Here is a 26466-nt window from a genome sequence, read left to right on the forward strand (position 1 = left end):
TTGGCAGGAAAAATAAAAAAGCAAATTATAATTTAAATAGAGAGAGATTACAAAATGCTGCAGTACAGAGGGATCTGGGGTTCCTGGAACATGAAACACAAAAAGTTAGTATGCAGGTACAGCAAATAATCAGGAAGGCAAATGGAATGTTAGCCTTTATTGCAAGGGGGATGGAGTATAAAAGCAGAGAAATCCTGCTACAACTGTACAGGGTATTAGTGAGACCACACCTAGAGTACTGCGTACAGTTTTGATCTCCTTATTTAAGGAGAGATATATTTGCATTGGAGGCAGTTCAGAGATGGTTCCGGAGATGAAGGGGTTGACTTATGAAGATAGGTTGAGTAGGTTGGGCCTATACTCATTGGAGTTTAGAAGAAAGAGAGGTGATCTTATTGAAACATATAAGATAATGAGGGGGCTCAAGAAGCTAGATGCAGAGAGGATGGTTCCCCTCGTGGGGGAATCTAGGACTAGGGGGCATAGTTTCAGAATAACTGGTCGCCCATTTAGTACTGAGATGAGGAGGAATTTCTTCTCTCACAGGGTCATATGTCTATTGAATTCTCTGCCCTAGAGAGCTGTGGAGGCTGGGTCATTGAATATATTTAAGGTGGAGATAGACAGATTTTTGAACGATAAGGAAGTGAAGGGTTATGGGGAGCAAGCAGGGAAATGGGGCTGAGTCCATGATCAGATCAACCATGATCTTATTAAATGGCGGAGCAGGCTCGAGGGGCCAAATGGTCTACTCATGCTCCTATTTCTTATGTTCTTAGGCCACAGCTAGAGTACTAAGTGCAGTTCTTTCTTTTTATTCCTTCATGGGATGTGAGCATCGCTGGCAAGGCCAGCATTTATTGCCCTTGAGAAGTTGGTGGTGAGCCACCTTCTTGAACCTTTACAGTCTGTGGTGAAGATACTCCCGCAATGCTGTTGGGGAGGGAGTTCCAGGATTTTGAACACATTACAGGAAAGATGTGATTGCATTCATCATCATCGTCATCATAGGCAGTCCCTCAGAGTCGAGGATGACTTGCTTCCACTTTAAAAGTGAGTTCTCTAGTGACTGAGGGGTCCAATGTGGGACTCTGTCACAAGTGGGGCAGACAATGGTTGAAGGAAAGGGTGGTCGGGGAGCCTGGGTTGACGCACGCTCCTTCCGCTGTCTACGCTTGGTTTCTGCTTGTTCTCGGCGATGGGACTCGAGGTGCTCAGCGCCCTCCCGGGTGCTCTTCCTCCACTTTGGGCGGTCGTGGGTCAGGGATTCCCAGGAGTCGGTAGGGATGTTGCACTTTGTCAAGGAGGCTTTGAGGGTGTCCTTGAAGCATTTCTTCTGCTGACCTGGGGCTTGCTCGCCCTCTCGAAGCTCCACGTTGCTTTGGGAGTTTCGTGTCGGGCATGCGGATGATGTGGCCAGCCCAACGGAGCTGATCAAGCGTGGTCAATGATTCGATGCTGGGGATGTTGGCCTGAGCAAGAACACTGACGTTGGTGCGTCTATCCTCCCAGTGGATTTGCAGGATCTTGCGGAGGCAGCGCTGGTGATACTTCTCCAGCGCTTTGAGGTGTCTGCTGTATATAGTCCACATCTCAGCCATATAGGAGGGTGGGTATCACTACTGACCTGTAGATCATGAGCTTGATGCCGGATTTGAGGTCCTGGTCTTCAAACACTCACTTCCTCAAATGACCGAAGGCGGTGTTGGACCTCTTCGTCAATGTCTGCTCTTGCTGACAGTAGGCTCCTGCTGTATGGAAAATGGTCCACGTTGTCCAAGGTCTCGTCGTGGATTTTGATAATCGGGGGCAGTGCTGTGTGGCTGGATCAGGTTGGAAGAGGACCTTTGTCTTACGGATGTTTAGCGAAAGCCCATGCTCTCGTGCGCCTCGGTTAAGGTGTTGACGATGGCTTGGAGTTCGGCCTCCAAGTGTGCGCAGACGCAAGCGTCGTCTGCGTACTGTAGTTCAATGACCGAGGATGGGACGACCTTGGATCTGGCCTGATGGCGACGGAGGTTGAACAGATTCCGATCTGTTCTATAATTTAGCCCCACTCCGGCGGGGAGCTTGCTAAGGTTGAGATGTAGTATTGCAGGAAGGAAGATCGAAAGGAGCATTGGTGCGATGATGCAACCCTGCTTGACCCCAGTCCGGACGTGGATTGTGTCTGTGATTGATCCATTGTTAAGGGTCACGGCTTGCATGTCGTCGTGGAGCAGGCTTTTGAGGGCAGCCGAAACTGAGGAGGACGCTCCATAGTCCCTCACGGCTGACAGTTTCAAAGGCCTTTGTGAGGTCAAAGAAGGACATGACAAGGTTTGGTGCTATTCCCTGCACTTCTCTTGTAGTTGTCGCGCGGTGAAGATCATATCCATTGTATTCCTTTGTGGGCGGAATCCACATTGCGACTCTGGAGGAGCTCTTCAGCCACAGGAAGAAAACGATTGAGGATTCTTGCAATGATTTTCCCTGTGGCCAACAGCAGGGAAATTCTTCTGTAGTTACTACAGTCGGACGTCCCCTTTTTTGAAGATGGTCACGATTAGGGTGTCGCTGAGATCTCCTGACATGCTCTGCTCCTTCCAGATAAGAGAAATGAGGTCTTATATTCATGCCAAACATGCTTCACCCCATGCTTTAGTGCTTCGGCAGGAATTCCATCTGCTCCTGTTGCCTTGTTATTCTTCAGCTGACGGATGGCCTTTTCTACCTCGTGCCGGTCTAGGGTTGTGCTGAGATGGTGGTGGGTAGCATGCAGCAGGATGGAGTTGAGGACACTCGCATCGAAGACAGAGTCTCGGTTAAGGATATCTTCTAAATGCTCCTTCCAACCGGCACTGACCACCTCTCTGCCCTTGGTGAGCATCTCTCCATTCTTGGCCTACAGTGTGGTAGGGCCTTGGGTGCTTGGGCCATAGGTGGTCTTGATTGCACTGAAGAATCCACACACGTCATGGTTGTCGGCTAACTGCTGGATCCGCCTGTGCTTTCTCCACTCACCATTTGTTTTTTTAGGTTGCAGGTTTTTGTTGGACCTCAGCCTTCAGCCGTCTGTAGAGCTGCTTTCTTGCTATCGTGTTGGGTTGCTGTTTTAAGCTCAGAAATGCCTTGCGCTTGCGGCTAATTAACTCCTGGTCGTTCTTGTCGGACCAATTTTGGTGTTTCCTGGTCGAGTGACCGAGCGTCTCTTCGCAGGTGATGATTATGGTGGCCTTGAGGGCAGACCAGGCGCTGTGGGCACTCTGCATCTCAGGGTTTTGAGGGTCGCCAGATTGGCAGTGAGGCACTGGCTGAATAGGGCTTTCTTAACAGGGTGTTTGAGTGCCTCTGCATTGATTTTCCTACGGCATTGTTTTTGTTGCCGTAGCTGATTGCACTAAAGGGTACAGAGGAGATTTACAAGGATGTTGCCAGGACTGGAGAATTTTATCTATATGGAATGATTGGATAGGCTTCTTTGGAACAGAGGCGGCTGAGGCGAGACTTAATCGAAGGGTCGAGATAAAGTGGATACGAAGGACATATTTCCCTTCGCAGAGAGGTCAATTACCAGGGGGCATAGATTTAAAGTAATTGGTAGAAGGATTAGAGGGGAGTTGAGGAGAACTTTTTTCACCCAGTGGGTGGTGGGGGTCTGGAACTCATTGCCTGAAAAGGGTGGTAGAGGCAGAAACGCTCATCACATTTAAAAAGTACTTGGATATGCACTTGAAGTGCCGTGACCTAGAGGGCTACAAACCAAGAGATGAAAAGTGGCATTAGGCTGGATAGCTCTTTTTCAGCCGGCTCAGACACAATGGGCCGAAGGCCTCCTCCTGTGTTATAGATTTCTATGATTCTAATACTCTATCCCAAAATGTTATTTTGTGCTGGCAGTGTTCTCCACATTGAATAAGAGACTGAGAGGTTTCATTTAAAAGATGAGTATCTGCACTAATTACACTGAGGGCACATCAAGACCATCGCTGTGGGGTCATGTGAGGCTAGGTTGCCTGATGAGGCTCCACATATGGATGTACGGAGGGATACAATGGAGCTGCGTTCCTATTGGGCTGCGTTCACGAGTGATTTTTGTGATATTTAACCTTTTCTCTCTTTTTTCCCCTCCCAGCCTCTCCAGAAATACTGGACCTAACCGAGAAAGAGAAGTAAGATTTGAACTTTGTTTTCTTCAATACAGGAGAGCTTTTAACCTTGGTGTTAAAATTAATTGCTTAATATATTTGTGATTAAATGCTGGAGTTTTAAGGAGTCACTTTGAAGCAATAATGGTCATTCCGTAATAAATAGTAGGACACAGTGCTTCTATCATCACTGCCAAACAAGATGTGCTACAATTGGTTGGGGGCTGCAGTTTGCTCTCAGTGATACGGGCCGAGAAATTTGATCTCGCCTAAGGGTTCGATCTAGCGGGCGACTGCTTCCATGTTGGAGATGCACCGCAAGGTCATTGAACTTTTTTCTGCATTGCAGCTATGTCCTGGGAGCTACGTTCCTGGCATTGAACTCCTCTGCAACCTCTTTTCACTGGCGTTGGAGGTGTTTCTTGGAGGATTTTCTTCCCTCTGGAGGGAACAGGATGTCCCTACTCCTAGGAGCCTACTGTAGCCATTTCATCTTACAAACTTTCTCTGCTGTCTGCAGCTAGTGTGCACCTCCCCTTTAAGAGGCGCTGGCAGCCTTTAGATGGCTTCAGTCAAGCCCAATTTCCCAGTCCCCCCCCAAACAGGTGCGCAGCCAACAAAGAGCATGCCTAACTCATTATAATGAGCTGGCATCACCATCTTCACATGGTTCCTATGGCCACGTGAATAGACAAGTGCAGCGTGCGCCCCCCATCCTCGCGTGCCCATTTTCAGGTGCAATCAAATTTCTAGGCCATAGCTGCTGCCTCGTTTACTTTGCAATGCTGATCCCAATTTTGGAAAAAAGCTATTGAACCAACTGGTTGTCTGACACGTTGGGACACTAATACACTGTACCAGAGCAGTGGGAGGCACTGGTTTGTTCCCCTGTGCTGATGAATTGTTGATAATCTGCTCTCCTGTTACAGGGAGGCGCTGACCAGAGGCCAGGTGGATGGGGACAGAATTGTAACCATGGTTACCCCTTAGTTTGCTAATCATGCACCTCCCAACAGCTGGCTCAGAGCAGGGTTGGCAGAGACCTCGGGGGAAGGATAATGAGAGGTTAATACCTCCAGAGGCAAATAATGAGCCAAAGTTCTATTGAAAGTGTAAGAGCTTTACTGCTGCGGCCTATGTTTGTAACTGGGATAATGGCAGCTTTTTAAAAAATTCATTCCTGGGATGTGGGCATCGCTGGCAAGGCTGGCATTCATTGCCCATCCCGAATTGCCCTTGAGAAGGTGGTGGTGAGCCACCATTTCAGAGGGCAGTTAAACGTCAACCACATTGCGGGTCTGGAGTCACAAAATGGCAGATTTTCTTCCCTAAAGGACATTAGTGAACCAGATGGGTTTTTACGACAATCGGGCAGTTTCATGGTCACCATTGCTGATACTAGCTTTTTATTCCAGATTTAGTTAATTAACTGAATTAAAATTCCTCCAGCTGCCATGGTGGGATTTGAGCTCAGTGTCTCTGGATAATTAGTCCAGACCTCTAGATTACTAGTCCAGTAACATAAACACTATGCTACCATACCCCATAAAATGTTGTGTTGGGAGAAATTGCTCTGTGGAGTATAAAGTCAGACATATGATTTCTGTTCGCAGCGGTGAGACTGTCCTACACAAAGCAGCTGCACTCCGACATCGAACCATATGTCACTTTCTTGTGGAAGCTGGAGCATCCTTGATGAAGACAGATTTGCAGGTAATGGTTGTAGCTTTAGTAACAGCATGGAGGGCCACATCTCTGTTTAATAATGACCGCGAATTCATTCCAAACGAACTCGGACTGTAAAGTGCCCAGTTTGAATGGTCCAACTGCCCATGTACTCGTCCATCAATGTATCGAGGTAGAAAAACAAACGCCTGATCCTAGTTATGTAATAACTGTGTGTTGTGCTTCGATTCCTGCTGCACCCCCTCTCCCCCGCCCCCCCCCCCTGTTTCAGCTGCCTGTAGTACTACAGAATCTTGCATATTGGCCCTCAATTCTTTTTTTCTTTGTTCATTCTCGAGACATGGGCATCACTTGCAAGGCTGGCATTTATTGCCCAGTCCTCAATGCCCTGAGAAGGTGGTAGCAGTTCAATACAAAAAGGCTACTTCCAAGGGCAGTTAAGAGTCGGCCATGTTGGTGTGATACTGGAGTCACATGTAGGCCAGACCGGGTAAGGATGGCAGGTTTCCTTCCCTAAAGGACATTAGTGAACCAGTTGGGTTTTTAACGACAATCCGACAACTTCATGGTCACTTTTACTAACATCGGCTTTTTATCCTCTCGATTTCCTAAACGGAATTTAAATTCTCAAACTGTCGAGGTGGGATTTGACCTCACAATCTCTGGATTATTCGTGTAGACTACTAGTTACTAATTTAGTAACAAAACCATCATACTTCTGTACCCAAGTTGCCAAATTGTCAAATTGCAATTTTTTACTTTTCTAAAGTACCTTTGCAAAGAACCCATTCCCCCCCAAAAAAAATGATGCAACTGAAAGGCATTTAACGCAGCATAAGTTTTAGTGCACATAACATCAGTGAATGAATCGTCGTGAATGATGACTTGGATCAATTTGAATTCTCAGAAGATGTGCCATTAGCCACAGATTGGGCCCAAGTTTCCACATGATTTGCGCCTGATTTTTAGGAGCAACTGGTGGAGAACGGACTATCTTAGAAATCGCAATTCTCCACATTTTTTTTTCTGCAGTTCTAGTCAGGTAAAACAGTTCTACTTTGGAACAGAATTTTTTCTTCAAAAGGGGGCGTGTCCGGCCACTGACTCCTGATTTCAAAGTTTCCACAGTGAAAACGTACTCCAAACTAACTTAGAATGGAGCAAGTGAAGATTTTTGTAGAACTGAAAAAACATGTTCTACACATTAAAAAATCAGGCGCAGGTTACAAATTAGGCGTAGGGAACGAGGGGAGGAGTGGGGGGGGAGGGGAAGGGAAGTCATTAAATTCTACAATAAATCCTTAGTTATACTTGTACAAATATTATACAAATAAATCCAACCTGAATAAACATTTATAAGCAAAGAAAAGATTAAATAAACCATGTTCCTACCTGTGTGAAAGTTCTTCAGGCAGGCCTTTAGGAAGCGGTTTGCCATCGGGACCAAAGGCTGAATGGGCCGGGCCCGAGATTTAGGGCAGGGCCCGTCCCCAGCACCAGAGGTAGGTGGCGTTGGGTCGGGTCAGGGAGAGAGGTTTGGTTCGGGTCGGAGAGGGAGGGAGGGGGAGAGAGGGAGAGAGGGAGGGAGAGGGAGGTCAGATCGGGGAGGGGGAGGTCAGGTCGGATCCAGTCCGGGGGCGAGAGACGAGTCGGGTGGGAGCGGCAGCGGCAGACGGGTCGAGTCGGGTCCAGTCCAGTCGGGGGGGTGGGGTGGGGGCGGAAGCAGGAGCGGCGGGGAAGCAGGAGCGGCAGCGACAGGCGGGTCGAGTCGGGTCGGGTCGGGGTGTGGGGGGGGGGGGAGCAGGAGCGGGAGTCGGCAGGAAGCAGGAGCTGGCCGTGTGAGGAGCCTTATTCACGCAGCCCCAGTGAGGCCATTCGGCCAAGGCTAGGGGCTGCGTGCTTCGGGCCCCTCCCACACAGTTTCGGGCGCCTGGAGCTACTGCACTTGCGTGCCCACTGTAGCGCGCATGTGCAGAGCTCCCGGCACTGTTTTTGGCGCAGGGTCCTAGCTCCGCTCCCTACAGCTCCTGCTGCGCCGCGCCGAGGGCCAGAGGACCTGCAGGGAGGTGGAGAATACGGAGGGTTTTTTTAGGTGCACTTTGTGGCGCGAAAAACGGGCACCCAGTTTGGAGGGGTGCCCGTTTTTTATCGTGTGGAAACTTGGGCCCAATATTTCTAACTTTAAAGCTTTTGGATTTTTGTCATTGATGATGGGAAAACATGTTTTTGTTTATGCCACCAGCTTTTAGGACTAATGTCCCTTATGTTCTTGTAGAGAAGGCCTCTTAGAAACATAGGCACAGAAGTAGGCCGTTCAGCTGCTCGAACCTGCGCCATCATTCAGTTTGATCAAAGAATCATACAGCACGGAAGCAGGCTATTCAGCCCATTGTGCCTGTGCTGGCTCTTCGAAAGAGCCATCCAATTGGTTCCTCTCCCCTGCTCCTTCCCCCTTGCCTTCAATTTTTTTCCTTTTCAAGTATATATCCAATTCCCTTTTGAAAGTTACTATTGAATTTGCTTCCAGCACCCATTCAGCCAATGCATTCCAGATCATAACTCATTATGTAAAAAAAATGTCCCCTCATCTTTCCTTTGGTTCTTTTGCCAATTAACTTCAACCTCCTGCCAGTGAAAACAGATTCTCCCTAGCTTCTCTATCAGAAAACAGCTCATAATTTTGAACGCCTCTATTAAATGTCCCCTTGACCTTCTCTGCTCTGAGAACAATCCCAGCTTTTCCAGTCTCTCCGCGTGGCTGATCCACATCTCAACTCCCTTTACCGGCCTTAGTTCCATATCCTTTGATACCCTTACCTAAAAAAAATAATCTATTGATCTGAAAGCTCCAATTATCCCAGCATCCACAGACTTTTGGGGAGAGAGTTCCAGATTTGTCATGTGCATATGGCTATAAGATTCCTGTAGACATGAGAGAACATTTTTGGGATTACATTTGCTGCACACAAGAGTGTCACAAGTGTTAAATCCAAAGATGTGACATGTCAATTGGACCCCAGATCAATATGATATAGAGGTTGATGCAACATTGTTGTTCTTCAAATAAGTGACAGTTATTTAATATTGCATCGTGTTATATTTGTGAAGCGTGGTAATGGCATCTAGAGACACAACATTGACATGAAAGAAATTAAATGAAATTCGGTTCTTAGCGATAACGGTATTTTTTTGCCAAAATTACCGTCATCGCAATCAGGCCGTGAATTCGGGCCTTAATTTGTGCAGCGGTAAAAATCGGCGTTGCACGAGGATTCACGGCGCAAACCGCGATCCTCGCCAACTTTAGTCCAAGGCCGATACCACTGCGAGTTGGCCGTTGGGAGGGCAGAAAAACACCTAAAAATAAATTGGAAAAAAAAATTCATACAACATTTACAAGACACTTCATCATCATCATCATCTTCATCACAGGCAGCCCCTCGAAATTGAGGAAGACTTGCTTACACTCTAAAAGTGAGTTCTCAAATGACTATAATTACAGTCCCTGTCTCAGGTGGGACAAACAGTGGTTGAAGGAAAGGGTGAGTGGGTAGTCTGGTTTTACGCATGCTCCTTCCGCAGACTGCGTTTGGTTTCTGCTTGCTCTCGGCGATTAGACTCGAGGTGCTCAGCGCCCTCCCAGATGCTCTTCCTCAACTTAGGGCGGTCTTGGGCCAGGGATTCTCAGGTGTTGGTGGGGATGTTGCACTTTATCAAGGAGGCTTTGAAGGTGTCCTTGAAACGTTTCCTCTGCCCACCTGGGGCTCGCTTGCCGTGTAGGAGTTCTGAGTAGAGCGCTTGTTTTGGGAGTCTCTTGTCGGGCATGAGGACAATGTGGCCCGCCCAACGGAGCTGGTCGAGTGTGGTCAGTGCTTCGATGCTGGGGATGTTGGCCTGATCGAGAACACTGATGGTGCGTCTATCCTCCCAGTGGATTTGCAGGATCTTGCGGAGGCAGCCCTGGTGGTACTTCTCCAGCGCTTTGAGGTGTCTGCTGAATATGGTCCACGCTTCTGAGGCATATAGGAGGGCGGGTATTATTACTGCCCTGTAGACCATAAGCTGGCACAAGACACTTATCTAGCGAATTGCTGGAAAATAATTAAAAAATAAAAACTTTAACTTACCTTTTGTGCGGGTCTTCATGCTTACCACTGATCCAAGGGCTGCAACACAGCTTTTTCCCTGTCGGTATTTTTTGCGCAAAATATGGATGCGCAGAGTTGGTTAAAGTGATATTTTGGGTCTTGCACGGCGGCGCTCCTCTCCAGCAGTATTTGAAAACTGCCGCCGCAAAACGTCAGCGAATTTTCCGCCGACCGAGTTTTCCGCAAAAAAGGCGAAATAGCACCAAAAACCCGGTCGTAAAATCGGCGAATTTCTAGCCCGTAGTAGTCTTTATTTTGACTCCTTGAATCTGCTATTGTGCTGCTGTTGACTGGTTATGGACATCTCAATGAAGCCCCAGATTCAGTATTGTAGCTGTGCGGTATTGAGTTGGTCCTGTCTGCCAGTTGATACCACCAAACCATGTCCGTGTCCAAATCCTTTTCTCCCACTTCATTGACGTGTGTTTAACGCTCCCACCTTCTCCCTGGGCTAGCAGTATGGGAGAGTAGGAGCAGCTGAAGGGATTGGAGGGGTTGAGAAATATTGCCGGGCTGTATGTTGGCACAGCGGAATGGCTCTCCACCACATGCTGGCGGCTGGTGTCCGCCCCACTGTGTCCCAGAGGTTAAGGTTCAAATGGCGGGATGGATCAGCATCACTTGCTCCCAACATGCCTTCGGCTAGTCAATTCTAGATGGATATAAAGCTGCAGCATCCAATATTGCAGAGGTAGCAGCCTCTGGCGATGTTGCAACCATATTTCAAAGGGAAGTTGACAACTTGGAAGGGAGTACATTTGGATACCATAGTTTGGAATTTGCACCCAATTAAAATCCAACATTTACTTCTTGTAGCAGCAGTAATCAGTGGATTGTTGACAATTCCCCCCCCCACCCCCAAAAAAAAAACAAATTGTTTCTGTGAAGGTGTATCTTCTGGACAAAGAGTTATTGTAAATAAAGTGAAAGTGCAGATGGTGCAGCACACCGTGCTGGTCCCTGTTAAGATCAACTGTTAGTCAACCTCCTTCCTTCTATGATTCACAACAACATGCTTCAAGACACTTGATGGTGGAGTATTCAGAACAACTTTATTCATATACAGCATAGGTGATCAATCTAATTGTATACAGACTGAAGCACTTCGGTTTCACTATCTTTCGAACCCCCCAAATAACTGTTGAAATGCATGTTCCTTTATATACCTTAGTTTTCCTACTTCCAAGGTACTCATCACTAATAAGACCTCGTGACGTATCTGTTCCTGAATTCTTTGAAAACAGTCTATTCACCTAAACAGTCGCAGTTGTTTACTTCAAAGATACTTTTCTCAAACAAGGCTTCCTGACCCTAACTGTTCTCGAATCCTTTGGGGAGTAGTTTTATTGACAGTTTATCTACCTAAACATTCTGCTATACTATAGTTAATGGACCCCGGTCCCTACCTATGTATATTACACCAGCCAGTAAAGATATACTTTAATCACCCATGGTTAATGTTGTCCCAGTCACTTATTTCATTGCACAAATATTTCTTGTAGCTAATACTCAGACATTAAAAGCAGAAGTTAAGCCATATGACTCATCAGGGGAGGGCAGCAGCAGCCAAGCTCATGGCACCATGGTTGGCTCTGCTGCACAGGAGGGCAGGAAAAAGAGTGGGAGAGCGATAGTAATAGGGGATTCAATCGTAAGGGGAATAGATAGGCGTTTCTGCGGCCGCAACCGAGACTCCAGGATGGTATGTTGCCTCCCTGGTGCAAGGGTCAAGGATGTCTCGGAGCGGGTGCAGGACATTCTGAAAAGGGAGGGTGAACAGCCAATTGTCGTGGTGCACATTGGTACCAACGTTATAGGTTTAAAAAAAGGGATGAGGCCCTACGAGACGAATTTAAGGAGCTAGGAGCTAAATTTAAACATAGGACCTTAAAAGTAGTAATCTCAGGATTGCTACCAGTGCCACGAGCTAGTCAGAGTAGGAATCGCAGGATAGCTCAGATGAATACGTGACTTGAGCAGTGGTGCAGCAGGGAGGGATTCAAATTCCTGCGGCATTGGAACCGGTTCTGGGGGAGGTGGGACCAGTACAAACCGGACGGTCTGCACCTGGGCAGGACCGGAACCAATGTCTGAGGGGGAAGTGTTTGCTAGTGCTGCTAGGGAGGAGTTAAACTAATATGGCAGAGGAATGGGAACCAATGCAGGGAGACAGAGGGAAAAAAATGGAGACAAAAGCAAAAGACAGAAAGGAGATGAGTAAAAGTGGAGGGCAGAGAAACCCAAGGCAAAAAACAAAAAGGGCCACTGTACAGCAAAATTCTAAAGGGTCAAAGTGTAATAAAAAGGCAAGCATGAAAGCTCGGTGCCTCAATGCAAGGACTATTTGGAACCCAGGAGAGGGCTCTGAGCTAGTTAGAGTGGGTGAGAACTCAGATGAACAGGACCCCAAGAAAGAATGCAAAAGGCAGGAGGCAACAGAGCAGAGTAGCACTGGAGTAAGTGTAAACCACAAGGTGACAGGAAGGGACAATATGTATGAATATAAAGGGACTGCAGGAGGGGTCAAAACTAAAAATCATGGTTTTAAAAACTAGTACTAAAACACTCTACCTAAACACACGCAGCATTCGAAATAAAGTAAATGAGTTGTCGGCACAAATCATTACAAATGGGTACGATTTGGTGGCCATTACAGAAACGTGGTTGCAGGGGGGCCAAGACTGGGAATTAAACATACAGGGGTATCTGACAATTCGGAAAGATAGACAAGAAGGGAAAGGAGGTGGGGTAGCTCTGTTAATAAAGGATGATAGGGCAGTTGTGAGAGACGATATTGGCTCTAATGAACAAAATGTTGAATCATTGTGGGTGGAGATTAGAGATAGTAAGGGGAAAAAGTCACTGGTGGGAGTAGTTTATAGGCCCCCAAATAATAACTTCATGGTGGGGCGGGCAATAATCAAGGGAATAATGAAGGCATGTGAAAAAGGAATGGCAGTAATCATGGGGGATTTTAACCTACATATCGATTGGTCAAATCAAATCGCACGGGGTAGCCTTGAGGAGGAATTCATAGAACAGTATGTTACAGAATCTACAAGGGAGCAAGCTATCTTAGATCTGATCCTGTGTAATGAGACAGGAATAATAAACGATCTCCGAGTAAAAGATCCTCTCGGAATGAGTGATCACAGTATGGTTGAATTTGTAAACAGATTGAGGGTGAGGAAGTAGTGTCTCAAACGAGCGTACTATGCTTAAACAAAGGGGACTACAGTGGGATGAGGGCAGAGTTGGCTAAAGTAGACTGGGAACACAGACTAAACGGTGGCACAATTGAGGAACAGTGGAGGACTTTTAAGGAGCTCTTTCATAGTGCTCAACAAAAATATATTCCAGTGAAAAAGAACGGCGGTAAGAGAAGGGATAACCAGCCGTGGATAACCAAGGAAATAAGGGAGAGTATCAAATTAAAAACCAATGCGTATAAGGTGGCCAAGGTTAGTGGGAAACTAGAGGATTGGGAAAATTTTAAACGACAGCATAGAATGACTAAGAAAGCAATAAAGAAAAGAAAGATAGATTACGAAAGTAAACTTGCGCAAAACATAAAAACAGATAGTAAAAGCTTTTACCGATATATAAAATGGAAAAGAGTGACTAAAGTAAAATGTTGGTCCCTTAGAAGATGAGAAGGGGGATTTAATAATGGGAAACGTGGAAATGGCTGAGACCTTAAACAATTATTTTGCTTCAGTCTTCACAGTGGAAGACACAAAAACCATGCCAGAAATTGCTGGTCACGGGAATGTGGGAAGGGAGGACCTTGAGATAATCACTATCACTAGGGGGGGTAGTGCTGGATAGGCTAATGGGACTTAAGGTAGACAAGTCCCCTGGTCCGGATGAAATGCATCCCAGGATATTAAAAGAGATGGCGGAAGTTATAGCAGATGCATTCGTTATAATCTACCAAAATTCTCTGGACTCTGGGGAGGCACCAGCGGATTGGAAAGCAGCTAATGTAACGCCTCTGTTTAAAAAAGGGGGCAGACAAAAGGCAGGTAACTGTAGGCCGGTTAGTTTAACATCTGTAGTGGGGAAAATGCTTGAAGCTATCATTAAGGAAGAAATAGCGGGACATCTAGATAGGAATAGTGCAATCAAGAAGACGCAACATGGATTCATGAAGGGAAATCATGTTTAACTAATTTACTGGAATTCTTTGAGGATATAACGAGCATGGTGGATAGAGGTGTACCGCTGGATGTGGTGTATTTAGATTTCCAAAAGGCATTCGATAAGGTGCCACACAAGGTTACTGCAGAAGATAAAGGTACGCGGAGTCAGAGGAAATGTATTAGCATGGATCGAGAATTGGCTGGCTAACAGAAAGCAGAGAGTCGGGATAAATGAGTCCTTTTCGGGTTGGAAATCGGTGGTTAGTGGTGTGCCACAGAGATCGGTGCTGGGACCACAACTGTTTACAATATACATAGATGACCTGGAAGAGGGGACAGAGTGTAGTGTAACAAAATTTGCAGATGACACAAAGATTAGTGGGAAAGCATGTTGTGTAGAGGACACAGAGAGGCTGCAAAGAGATTTAGATAGGTTAAGCGAATGGGCGAAGGTTTGGCAGATGGAATACAATGTCGGAAAATGTGAGGTCATCCACCTTGGGGGGAAAAAACAGTAAAAGGGAATATTATTTGAATGGGGAGAAATTACAACATGCTGCAGTGCAGAGGGACCTGGGGGTCCTTGTGCATGAGTCCCAAAAAGTTAGTTTGCAGGTGCAGCAGGTAATCAGGAAGGCGAATAGAATGTTGGCCTTCATTGCGAGAGGGATGGAGTACAAAAGCAGGGAGGTCCTGCTGCAACTGTATAGGGTATTGGTGAGGCCGTACCTGGAGTACTGCATGCAGTTTTGGTCACCTTACCTAAGGAAGGATATACTAGCTTTGGAGCGGGTACAGAGACGATTCACTCGGCTGATTCCGGAGATGACAGGGTTACCTTATGATGATAGATTGAGCAGACTGGGTCTTTACTCGTTGGATTTCAGAAGGATGAGGGGTGATCTTATCGAAACATTTAAAATAATGAAAGGGATAGACAAGATCGAGTCAGAGAGGTTGTTTCCACTGGTCGGGGAGACTAGAACTAGGGGGCACAGCCTCAAAATACGGGGGAGCCAATTTAAAACCGAGTTGAGAAGGAATTTCTTATCCCAGAGGGTTGTGAATCTGTGGAATTCTCTGCCCAAGGAAGCAGTTGAGGCTAGCTCATTGAATGTATTCAAATCACAGATAGATAGATTTTTAACCAATAAGGAAATTAAGGGTTATGGGGAGCAGGCAGGTAAGTGGAACTGAGTCCACGGCCAGATCAGCCATGATCTTGTTGAATGGCGGAGCAGGCTCGAGGGGCTAGATGGCCTACTCCTGTTCCTAATTCTTATGTTCTTATACTTTCTTCTCATGGGCCCTGCTGCTATTCCATATTGGAAAGCCTTTTGTTGTAAGGTACAAGGAAGTTCGATTAGTAACCCTTGACTCTCCAAGATGTCCAACATGCAACTCTCTGGGATGTCCAACAGTCCCTGCCCATGATCCTCCACCTGACCGAGCTCCTGATCTCAAGCCATGCCATCACCGGGAGGCACGGACCAATAGCAGGGCTCAACCTTGACAGGAGGGGGAAAGCCAAAGGGAGGTTATTGGCTACTTTATTGGGGCTGGAATCAGGTTGGCCCCTTTGCATGGATGGTGTGTGAATTGGAAAAGTACCGCTGCACGAGGAAACCTAAGAAAAATGAGGTGAACATTCCTTGGAAAGAAGCACTTCACCCATAAAAAAACCAGTGGAAGTGCCGTGCTGCAGTGAGCTCCTGATTGAGCCCTACTGAACTTCAGGAATAAACGGTTAATCAATTTGCTTACTATATTGCTGGGCTTTCTGATTTGTTTTCCCCCTTCAGCATGAAGCCTGCTGATTGCTGTTTCCCCTAATTAATCAGCTGTTTTACACAATGAGATTTCGCCTGAGGCAGTCCATTTGCTTTCAATGCCTCTCCCTACTCTGAAACTGAGCCTGTGGAAGTAAATGTGCTTCACATAATCCCACTGCAAACAAAAGCCAGGATATAATGAAACTGCAGTGTACATGCCAACCCTGGCTGCTAGTTGCTCTGCGTTGATATTTGTATGTTGATCATAGTACTGCTCTGGATCTATTTTCATTTGGAATTAGTTTTGCAGTCAGATCTCAATCCGAATTATTCTGATTTTGCCCATTATCAAATTTTTGTTTTGATTATTTTCCGAATTAGTCTAGAGCGGATCAGTTCAGATTTCAGATACTCACCACCAGCTTCTGAGGAAGATAAAATTCCCAGCGGAGGCAGTAAAACAAAATGATTGGCTTAGGAATGCAAATTCCGATTTACGGAGACCCAAACAGCATTGTTATTGGTGTGAAGCTGGGATTGGAATTCACTTGTTCCCTACCTCACCCGCTGACTTACCTGTGCTGTCTCCAGGAGGTCAGGCATTTCCCCACAAGGACGGAGGAAAGATTAAAGGGCGAGTTATGCCAGAGAGACAATCCGATACCCTAACGTTCGTTTTCAGTACAGGTCTGTGAGCACAGCACCCACTTATTTTTTCTTGCCCATTTCACAAAAATGTTTTACTGTCACATCGTGCTTGACTTAGCAGGTCAGATGACCTGCTCCCAATCTTCTGCTTGTTCTGCTCTTTAAGCAGCTACTGGGAGGATGTGTATGAAAGTGGGCCTGGGGTGAACCTCTATGTATTCTTGTCTGTCTCTTTCCATCTTCATCTTGACTGTCTGTCTCTCTCACTCTCTTTCTCTGGTCTATCTTTCCCTCTTTATCGCAAACCAGGCAGCTTAGACTTGATGCTTTTTCCTCCTGGAAGCTCAGGCTAACATTAGAAACTGCTTGAGACGTGATTCTGTGTTTTACTGCTCCACAGCTCGTTTGTCCACCAATGCAGGTGTCCATGGGAAAGAAGAGGCTTTGTGAACTGTCACTCTTCGTCCTCGCACAGAGTTTTATATTGTGCTGTGAACACTGAATAGCCTCATGTTGGGATGGGGTACAGGGGGCAGAGTCAGCTGCCCACATGATTTGCAGTGTGTGACAACTCCTTCCAAATAAATGGTTGGTATTTAGATTGCAGCCTGTAATCTGGAGCTGCCGCTAATTCAGAGCAAAGTCAAAGCGACAGCCCCTATATATAAAAAAGGGTTGGAAGTCTGACCTTCCATTAACAGACTGTACAACACTCGGGAAGGTCAAGGCCTTTTTCTGTGAGAACCCAGATGGCTTCGTGCAAGACAGCTAAATTAATGTCGATGTGACTTGGGTAGAAATGCCAAATGATGGGGTAAATATTGCGAGGACCATTTTGAAATTAGTTAGGAGCTATTATTAAGGAAGAAAATTGCCAGATGGAGTTTCGAAAACAAGAGGAGAGAAAAAAAAATCCCACCATCTGGAATCTGTACTGGCCCTGTTATTAATAACCCACCAGGTGGAAACAATTGGGAGAACTGATCCTTCAGTGTCACCTCCTCATAAACACTAATCTGTATGTGGATTCCACAGGTTAGCATTTCTGAAATCTCTGCTGTCTGTGAGGTGTCATTTTACCTGTCAGATGAGGGCAAAGTGTCATTGGGTTAAAGGTCAAACCAATTTTAATGTGTTGTGCTGGGTTTTAACATGTGGTAATCCCTTAACTCAGCATATATCATTGCCAGCATTGTAAGAGTTAAGGCAAAGCCCACTCTTTACTTACTTACCCTACTCCCAGCTACTGAAGGAGGCAGTATGATGATGATAATAAGTGGCACGCTCTGCCACGCACTGCACAGGCCGTCACGCAGAATTCCAGTCTTTCCTGATGTTTATCCACCCTGCCAATGTGGAGTTCATTTGGATGTTCCCAGAGGCTGCCATTAAATGGTAGAGCCACTATCGCAGTATCCTGTGTGTATTGTGATTAGTTCAAATGGCCGTTTCTGCCCTGTAGTCTGTTTGTACCCTGGCAGAATGACCCTACTTAGAAAAACAAATAGCTGAAGAGAAAATGTAGAGGCATCTCATCGTCATCATAGACGTACCCACAAACGAGGATGACTTGCTTCCACATGAGTTCACAGATGTTTCAATGAAGGACCCAATATTCCAATCCTGAACTCCAATTGAAGGGGTGGAAGATGCCTATGCGTGGATTTTTTTAACGTGTGGTCACCGTTGCACATCAGCCAACACACGGGCTTGACAGAGCTAGGCATTTATCCAGTGGCAAGGGTTAACCAGGACGACTGGAAACCTGCTCTGCTGCACGGACCTATTGTGCGCACACATCGCAGTATGGGCTGGCCCGTGCTGCCTTGTGCCCTTGGCTCTTCTGGGCCCCGCAGCCTCGTGCCCTTGGCTCTTCTGGGCCCCACAGCCTCATTTGCCACACGTAGGCATGTCTACGGGTACAACGAAAGTCGATTCCAAACACAATGCAAAAAAAAGTACCTAACCCAGGACAATGCTGAAAGAGAAGGCTAGTGGTCAAAGTGTTGCTATTGGTATCTATCAACACAAGAGTATTCATGAATGCGGAAAGGAAGAGCGAAACTAAGAGTCTCAGCCCTTGCCTCAATAGTCACGATAATACATATACAAAGTCAAACTATTATTCCATAAACTTTTGCACTACTCTCTTGTGTTGACCTACTTACACAATGTTTTGGGCCGGCACCATGCAGAACTCATGTATCCTGATCCTCAGTGATGCAGTAGCTTGCCATATGTTGCTACAGCATAGAAGCAAAACAACTCTTCACCCACACAAAGTTTACATTCTCAACCGCATCATTGTAATAAGCTGCCTCCCAACCCCAGGGTGGAAAGGAAAATAAGGGAGAATTGTCCTGGGCCCCTGCAACGCACCTAGCTGACAGCTAAGGACATGATTAGCACTGGTCTGGGAGCAGGTCCCATTGCCCATCCTCTTGATCCCAGTGAGTACATCAGTGAGGGTGAATTTCTAACCGGGAGAACCATGAGGGTGAAATTCGTCTGGGGTGGCAGTGCCAAACAGATGATAAATTGGCTACCTGTTTTACACTCTGCGCGATTTTTCTTACCTCTATGGTCAATGCTGCCGATTCGCTATTGGTCGGTTTGTATTGTTGCTCAAGATGAATTTCACCCCCCCATGTCCATATATTTGTAATAATGAGATTTGACTTAATGTATGTGTATACATGCATATGTATGTGCACATGTATGCATGCGTGCATATGTATCATGTATGTACGTACATGTGCATATGAGAGCGCATGTGCATTCCAATGTACGAGCTGCTGCAGAGTTCCTTATTAGCATTAGGATATGAATTTCTCTTTTGAATTTTGGTGCTTTATAAATAGCCTTTCTGATCCTCCAGAAAGGTATTTTGTGAGACCATCTGAAGAAAACTATTTAGAAATCTTTATTTGGATCTGATTTTTTTCCAGAAATCTCTCAGACTGGTTCAGCTGATCACTCCTCATTCAGGTCCACCCTTTAAGTAGCTTTGTTGGTTGCCCACAGTAACATAGAGACCTTAGTTCAAGATGCATCTCAATTATTATTGTAGGTTGTACCAAACTCTTCGATGTTTAGGATGGAGGAGGGCACAGAGATGACTTTTAGCATCTGAATTCAAGTCACTTCTCAATACAAAGTAGTGATCCCAGGACATCTTACTAAGGTTATACAGTGAAGGTGCTTTTGCTTCAGAAGGTTATTCTGTCTATCTTTCCATAATTTGCCTCACAGTTAGGTGATTAAGTTTCAGCTGTGGCTCGGTGGTAGCACTCTTACCTCTGATTCAGAAAGTTGTGGTTTCAAGTCCAACTCAAGAGACTTGAGCACAAAAATCTAAGCTCATACCTCAGTCCAATAGGGAGCAAGTGCTGCACTGTTGGAGGTGCCGTCTTTCCGATGAGACGTTAAACCGAGGTCTTGTCTGCCCTCTCGGGTGGACATAAAAGATCCCATGGGACTATTTAGAAGAAAAGCAAGGGAGTTTTCCCACATGTCCTGGCCAATATCTATCTCTTAACCAACACTATTTAAAAAAAAACAGATAGAAACATAGAAAATAGGTGCAGGAGTACACCATTCAGCCCTTCGAGCCTGCACCGCCCTTCAATAAGATCATGGCTGATCATTCCCTCAGTACCCCTTTCCTGCTTTCTCTCCATACCCCTTGATCCCCTTAGCCATAAGGGCCATATCTAACTCTCTCTTGAATATATCCAATGACCTGTCATCAACAACTCTCTGCGGCAGGGAATTCCACAGGTTAACAACTCTCTGAGTGAAGAAGTTTCTCCTCATCTCAGTCCTAAATGGCCTACCTCTTATCCTAAGACTATGTCCCCTGGTTCTGGACTTCCCCAACATCGGGAACATTCTTCCTGCATCTAACCTGTCCAGTCCAGTCAGAATCTTATACGTTTCTATGAGATCCCCTCTCATCCTTCTAAACTCCAGTGAATAAAGGCCCAGTTGATCCAGTCTCCTCTCCTATGACAGTCCAGCCATCCCTGGAATCAGTCTGGTGAACCTTTGCTGCACTCCCTCAATTGCAAGAACGTGCTTCCTCAGATTAGGAGACCAAAACTGAACACAATATTCCAGGTGAGGTCTCACTAAGGCCCTGTACAACTGCAGTAAGACCTCCCTGCTCCTATACTCAAATCCCCTAGCTATGAAGGCCAACATACCATTTGCCGCCTTCAGCGCCTGCTGTACCTGCATGCCAACTTTCAATGACTGATGTACCATGACACCCAGGTCTCATTGCACCTCCCCTTTTCCTAATCTGTCACCATTCAGATAATATTCTGCCGCCTTGTTTTTGCCCCCAAAATGGATAACCTCACATTTATCCACATGATACTGCATCTGCCATGCATTTGCCCACTCACCTAACCTGTCCAAGTCACCCTGCAGCCTCTTGGTGTCCTCCTCACAGCTCACACCGCCATCCAGTTTAGTGTCATCTACAAACTTGGAGATATTACACTCAATTCCTTCATCTAAATCGTTAATGTATATTGTAAAGTGCTGGGGTCCCAGCACTGAGCCCTGCGGCACTCCACTAGTCACTGCCTGCCATTCTGAAAAGGACCCGTTTATCTCGACTCTCTGCTTCCTGTCTGCCAACCAGTTCTCTACCCACGTCAGTACATTACCCCCAATACCATGTGCTTTGATTTTGCACACCAATCTCTTGTGCGGGACCTTGTCAAAAGCCTTTTGAAAGTCTAAATACACCACATCCACTGGTTCTCCCTTGTCCACTCTGCTAATTACATCCTCAAAAAATTCCAGAAGATTCGTCGAGCATGATTTCCCTTTCATAAATCCATGCTGACTCGGTCCGATCCTGTCACTGCTTTCCAAATGCGCTGCTATTTCATCCTTAATGATTGATTCCAACATTTTCCCCACTACTGATGTCAGGCTATAATTACCCGTTTTCTCTGTCCCTCCTTTTTAAAAAGTGGTGTTACGTTAGCTACCCTCCAGTCCATAGGAACTGATCCAGAGTCGATAGACTGTTGGAAAATGATCACCAATGCATCCACTATTTCTAGGGCCATTTCCTTAAGTACTCTGGGATGCAGACTATCAGGCCCCGGGGATTTATCGGCCTTCAATCCCATCAATTTCCCTAACACAATTTCCCGCCTAATAAGGCTATCCTTCAGTTCCTACTTCTCACTAGACCCACTGTCCCCTAGTACATTCGGAAGGTTATTTGTGTCTTCCTTCGTGAAGACAGAACCGAAATATTTGTTCAATTAGTCTGCCATTTCTTTGTTTCCCATTATAAATTCACCTGAATCCGACTGCAAGGGACCAACGTTTGTCTTCACTAATCTTTTTCTCTTCACATATTTATAGAAGCTTTTGCAGTCAGTTTTTATGTTCCCTGCAAGCTTCCTCTCGTACTCTATTTCCCCCCTCTTAATTAAACCCTTAGTCCTCCTCTGTTGAATTCTAAATTTCTCCCAGTCCTCAGGTTTGTTGCTTTTTCTAGCCAATTTATATGCCTCTTCCTTGGTTTTAGCACTATCCTTAATTTCCCTCGTTAGCCACGGTTGAGCCACCTTCTTCATTTTATTTTTACTCCAGACAGGGATGTACAATTGCTGAAATTCATCCATGTGATCTTTAAATGTTTGCCATTGCTTATCCACCGTCAACCCTTTAAGTATCCTTTGCCAGTCTATTCTAGCCAATTCACACCTCATACCGTCGAAGTTATCTTTCCTTAAGTTCAGGACCCTAGTTTCCGAATTAACTGTGTCACCCTCCATCTTAATAAACAATTCTACCATATTATGATCACTCTTCCCCAAGGGGCCTCGCACAACAAGATTGCTAATTAGTCCCTTCTCATTACACATCACCCAGTCTAGGATGGCCAGTAGTTGGTTCCTCGACATATTGGTCTCGAAAACCATCCCTAATACACTCCAGGAAATCCTCCTCCACCGCATTGCTACCAGTTTGGTTAGCCCAATCAATATGTAGATTAAAGTCGCCCATGATAACTGCTGTACCATTATTGCACACATCCCTTATTTCTTGTTTGTTGCTGTCCCCAACCTCACTACTACTGTTTGGTGGTCTGTACACAACTCCCACTAGTGTTTTCTGCCCTTTGGTATTCCGCAGCTCCACCCATACCGATTCTACATCGTCCAGGCTAATGTCCCTCTTTACTATTGCATTAATTTCCTCTTTAACCAGCAACGCCACCCCGCCTCCATTTCCTCTCTGCCTATCCTTCCTAAATACCCCTGGATGTTGAGTTCCCAGCCTTGGTCACCCTGGAGCCATGTCTCCGTGATTCCAATTACGTCATACCCATTAACTGCTGTCTGCCCAGTTAATTCGTCCACCTTATTCCGAATACTCCTCGCATTGAGGCACAGAGCCTTCAGGCTTGCCTTTTTAGAATTTTGCTGTAGTGTGGCCCTTTTTGTTTTTTGCCTTGGGTTTCTCTGTCCTCCACTTTTACTACTCCTTTCTATCTTTTTCTTCTGCCTCCATTTTATTTCCCTCTGTCTCCAGCAGTAGGTTCCCATCCCCCTGCCATGTTAGTTTAACGCCTCCCCAACAGCACTAGTAAACACTCCCCCTTGGACATTGGTTCCGGTCCTGCCCAGGTGCAGACTGTCCAGTTTGTACTGGTCCCAGCTCCCCCAGGACTGGTTCCAATGTCCCAGGAATTTGAATCCCTCCCTTTTGCACCACTCCTCAAGCCACATATTCATTTGAGCTATCCTGCAATTCTTACTCTGATTAGCACGTGGCACTGGTAGCAATCCTGAGATTACTACTTTTGAGATCCTACTTTTTAATTTAGCTCCTAGCTCGCTAAATTCGTCTCGTAGGACCTTATCCCGATCTGGCCATTAGCTCATTGCTATTTGTGGGACATTGTGCACAAATTGGCTGCCACGTTTCCCAACATTGCAACAGTGACTACATTTCACTGGCTGTACAACACTTGGAATGTCCTGAGGTCATGAAGGATATTATATAAATGCGAGTTCCTTCCTTGCTCTCGGGTACTTCTCCAACTTTCCATTCCAAAACAGGAAATACCTCTCCCCAAAGCACAATTTCCAGCCCCTGCCTACAGACGAATATTTCACTTCGACGTCTGACTGAAGTTGTGAACTCTGTCGCCAGAGCATCCAGTTGTGTTGAATGACGTCGTAGGGGGTGGGGGAGGGGGTGAGTGGGGCCGGGTATGCTCATACATTGATGCACTGCACCACCAGACTGCGTAGGTATGCCCACGAAGCTTTTAGTGTCATTAATCCTCGCTGTCTCGTCCAATGGAGGAACAGTGGGGTGCTTCACTCCACGAGCGCATTCAGAAATTCCTTCTATTACTGTAAGAATCAACACACATTGGTGGAGAATCAGTTCAGTTACTTGCAAAGTGTTAAATCCTACACCTCTGTGTGAGAAGGTCCATTGTAGGCCCAAATTTAGCCTGGCATGGAAAATTGTAAGCATTCACCACATTATAAACCTCTCTTGTATGATTGCTATAGCAACCACTGGAAACTGTGAGAAATCAGTATTAAGAGACAGTAGTTAGATAAAAAGCCTGTTGAGAAAAATATGGCTCTAGTGCCAGGCCTCACTGAAGCCTTGACTACCTTCTTTGTGGGTTCAGTATAGTCACTGTGGTGGGGGTGGGGCATAAGCACATAAGCTCTGTAGATGCTTTGTACAATGGTAGTTTCTGCTTCTTTGCACAGAGCCCAAAGAGCTGCAGATGCCATTGTAAGTCATGGGCACACATTTTACATTTTTATTGCAACCAGTCCCAAAACCAGAAACCCCAGGCGAAAGGAATAGGTGGCTGAACAGTTGTTCAGGAAGTTGTTTTCTTTTAGTGCTCATTCTCACACAATGTGTGGAGTTCACCTGCCAGCGTGAAAAGTTTCCATTTTGGGGATGGCGGTGGGGATATGTGTGTGTGGGGGAGGCTGGGAGGGAGGTGTGGTTAGATCCATCTCATTAATATAGTCAGCCAGAGTGGGGTTTCATCCCTGTCCTGGAGAGATTCTCGCTTGTTGACTTTGAAGCAGGCTAAAGCACTTAAAGGAAAGCAAGGGTGTTCCTCCACAGGATGGCTCTTTCTCACCTGTCACTCATTTGTCATGAGCTAGGACAGATGAATCCGTGGGTGGCCCGGTTCAGCGGCATTTGACACGGAGACTCCTGATACCTTGTGCGAAAAGAGAAAACAAAACCGTAGAAAATATCAGTAGCTTCAACACAAAAAGCTCTCTCCAGCTCCCGAATTCTTTTCATAACCAGCAAAAATAAAATAAGCAGCACAAGCATAGTTCAATGTTGAATTTAAATTATGAGGACCAATAAGCAAGTCTGCCCTAGAAATGTTAATGGAACCTTCCAGGGAACATAATTTGCCCTTTGTAAAAGTAATGAGCTTGGTGCTATAATTATTTACTGGATTTTGGTAAACGTTTGCAAGTTAGTTTCTTTTTGATTTCGATGGTACTAGGATGTTGCAAAAGGTTCTTGGACGGAAGTCAAGAATATTTATAGCAATTTAAGGAAGAACTGGAAAACCCCATAATGTTTCTAACCTTCGGGTCTATTCTGTATGACCGGGTAGTCATGCCACGTAATATGCAGGGTTATCCGATGTATGATCTGGGGTTTCCCCTCCAATTCATAACTGTAGGGAATGAATCGCTGAAAATGTCCGACTGTAGACTGCACAGTTTAGTATTTTGAACTTATTAGAGCAGCAGAAAGGGTTGCTGGAAGTTTCTGTGCTATAGCGATCATCAGTCTCAACTGGCAATTATACGGAAATCTGAAAACTGTTTGATGCTGGCCTGTTTTTTCCCCTCAAGCATTTCTTCAATCAAGTTAGCCCTAGTACAATATTTCAAACGTGATGTGGGCTAACAACAAGACTTTAATTTCTATGAATGAATTTTTTTTTTTCCAAATAAACCACAAGAAAATATTGCTGCTCCTTTTAATATTCTGCCAAAACACTCGAGAGTTACAAGGAACTTAGTTTAGTTTTTAAAAGAGAAGGGTTTTTTTCACTTCTCTAAAGTAAGGGATTGAGATTTGATTTGCTCCAATGGTCTGTTCCGTTGGCCTCTTGGAGGGAGAAGCATGAGGGTAATGGAGAGAGCCTAACAGATTTGAGGCTTTTTGAGAGCTATGGAGGCCGTTAATGGCTATTATCCAGCTGGCAGGGAGAATCGTTTGACCTCGGGCACTGGTGTCACAATGACAGGATCACAGCTCCCCCTATCCATACAAACTCCAGCTTTTACACCTCGTGCTGAATGCAGCTCAATTAAAGGACATTTCACGTAAACATATTAGTGCATTTCCTTCCCTAAATCTCGCTGCCTCCACCTTTCCTCCTTTGAGATGCCACTTAAAACCTACCTCTTTGAACAAGCTTTTGGTCACCTGTCTTAATATCTCCTTTGGCCAATTTGTCAATATTATTCTGATAATTGCTCCTGTGAAGTTGTTGTTGATCAGAGCTGAAAGGGTTGGTCATTCGTTTAAAAACTGAGGTGCCTTGATCGATATTCTCCCCTGCTTTGTAAGTATGCTCCCAGCATTCTAATGCTGATTTAGAATAGATGAGGAATGTTTTAGTCTTCGGCAGAAGTGCACAATGGGCGATCATGAATCGGCAGCTCCTTTTGTATCCCGCCCAATTTTCTTTACCATTAGCTTCAATTGAAAATAAAAAATCAGACCGGGTGTTCAATGGGCTGTCAATTCACTGTTGCCCGTTCTGCTCTACTAGCCAATGACTAATTTCACCCCCTTGGTATTTAAATGCCTCTGTGACTGAGGCATAGCCCGCAATTTGCACCTGTGCTACAGCGACCGGAGAAAATTTGGACTAGTGTCGCAG

The 26466-nt window shown here is 45.7% G+C and overlaps 1 protein-coding gene across 3 annotated transcripts in view; it reads left to right on the forward strand.

Moving 5' to 3' along the window:
* The window catches only part of LOC139279980 (diacylglycerol kinase zeta-like), a 521188-nt gene that overhangs the window by 491753 nt on the left and 2969 nt on the right, over positions 1 to 26466 (forward strand). For all 3 annotated transcript variants that reach the window (XM_070899368.1, XM_070899369.1, XM_070899370.1), the window contains 2 exons: positions 4115 to 4151; positions 5741 to 5840. In XM_070899368.1, the coding sequence (XP_070755469.1) occupies positions 4115 to 4151; positions 5741 to 5840 (137 nt within the window). The remainder of the gene's footprint in view (positions 1 to 4114; positions 4152 to 5740; positions 5841 to 26466) is intronic.

The sequence above is a fragment of the Pristiophorus japonicus genome, chromosome 14, assembly GCF_044704955.1.
Source record: "Pristiophorus japonicus isolate sPriJap1 chromosome 14, sPriJap1.hap1, whole genome shotgun sequence".
Classification (NCBI taxonomy): Eukaryota; Metazoa; Chordata; class Chondrichthyes; family Pristiophoridae; genus Pristiophorus; species Pristiophorus japonicus.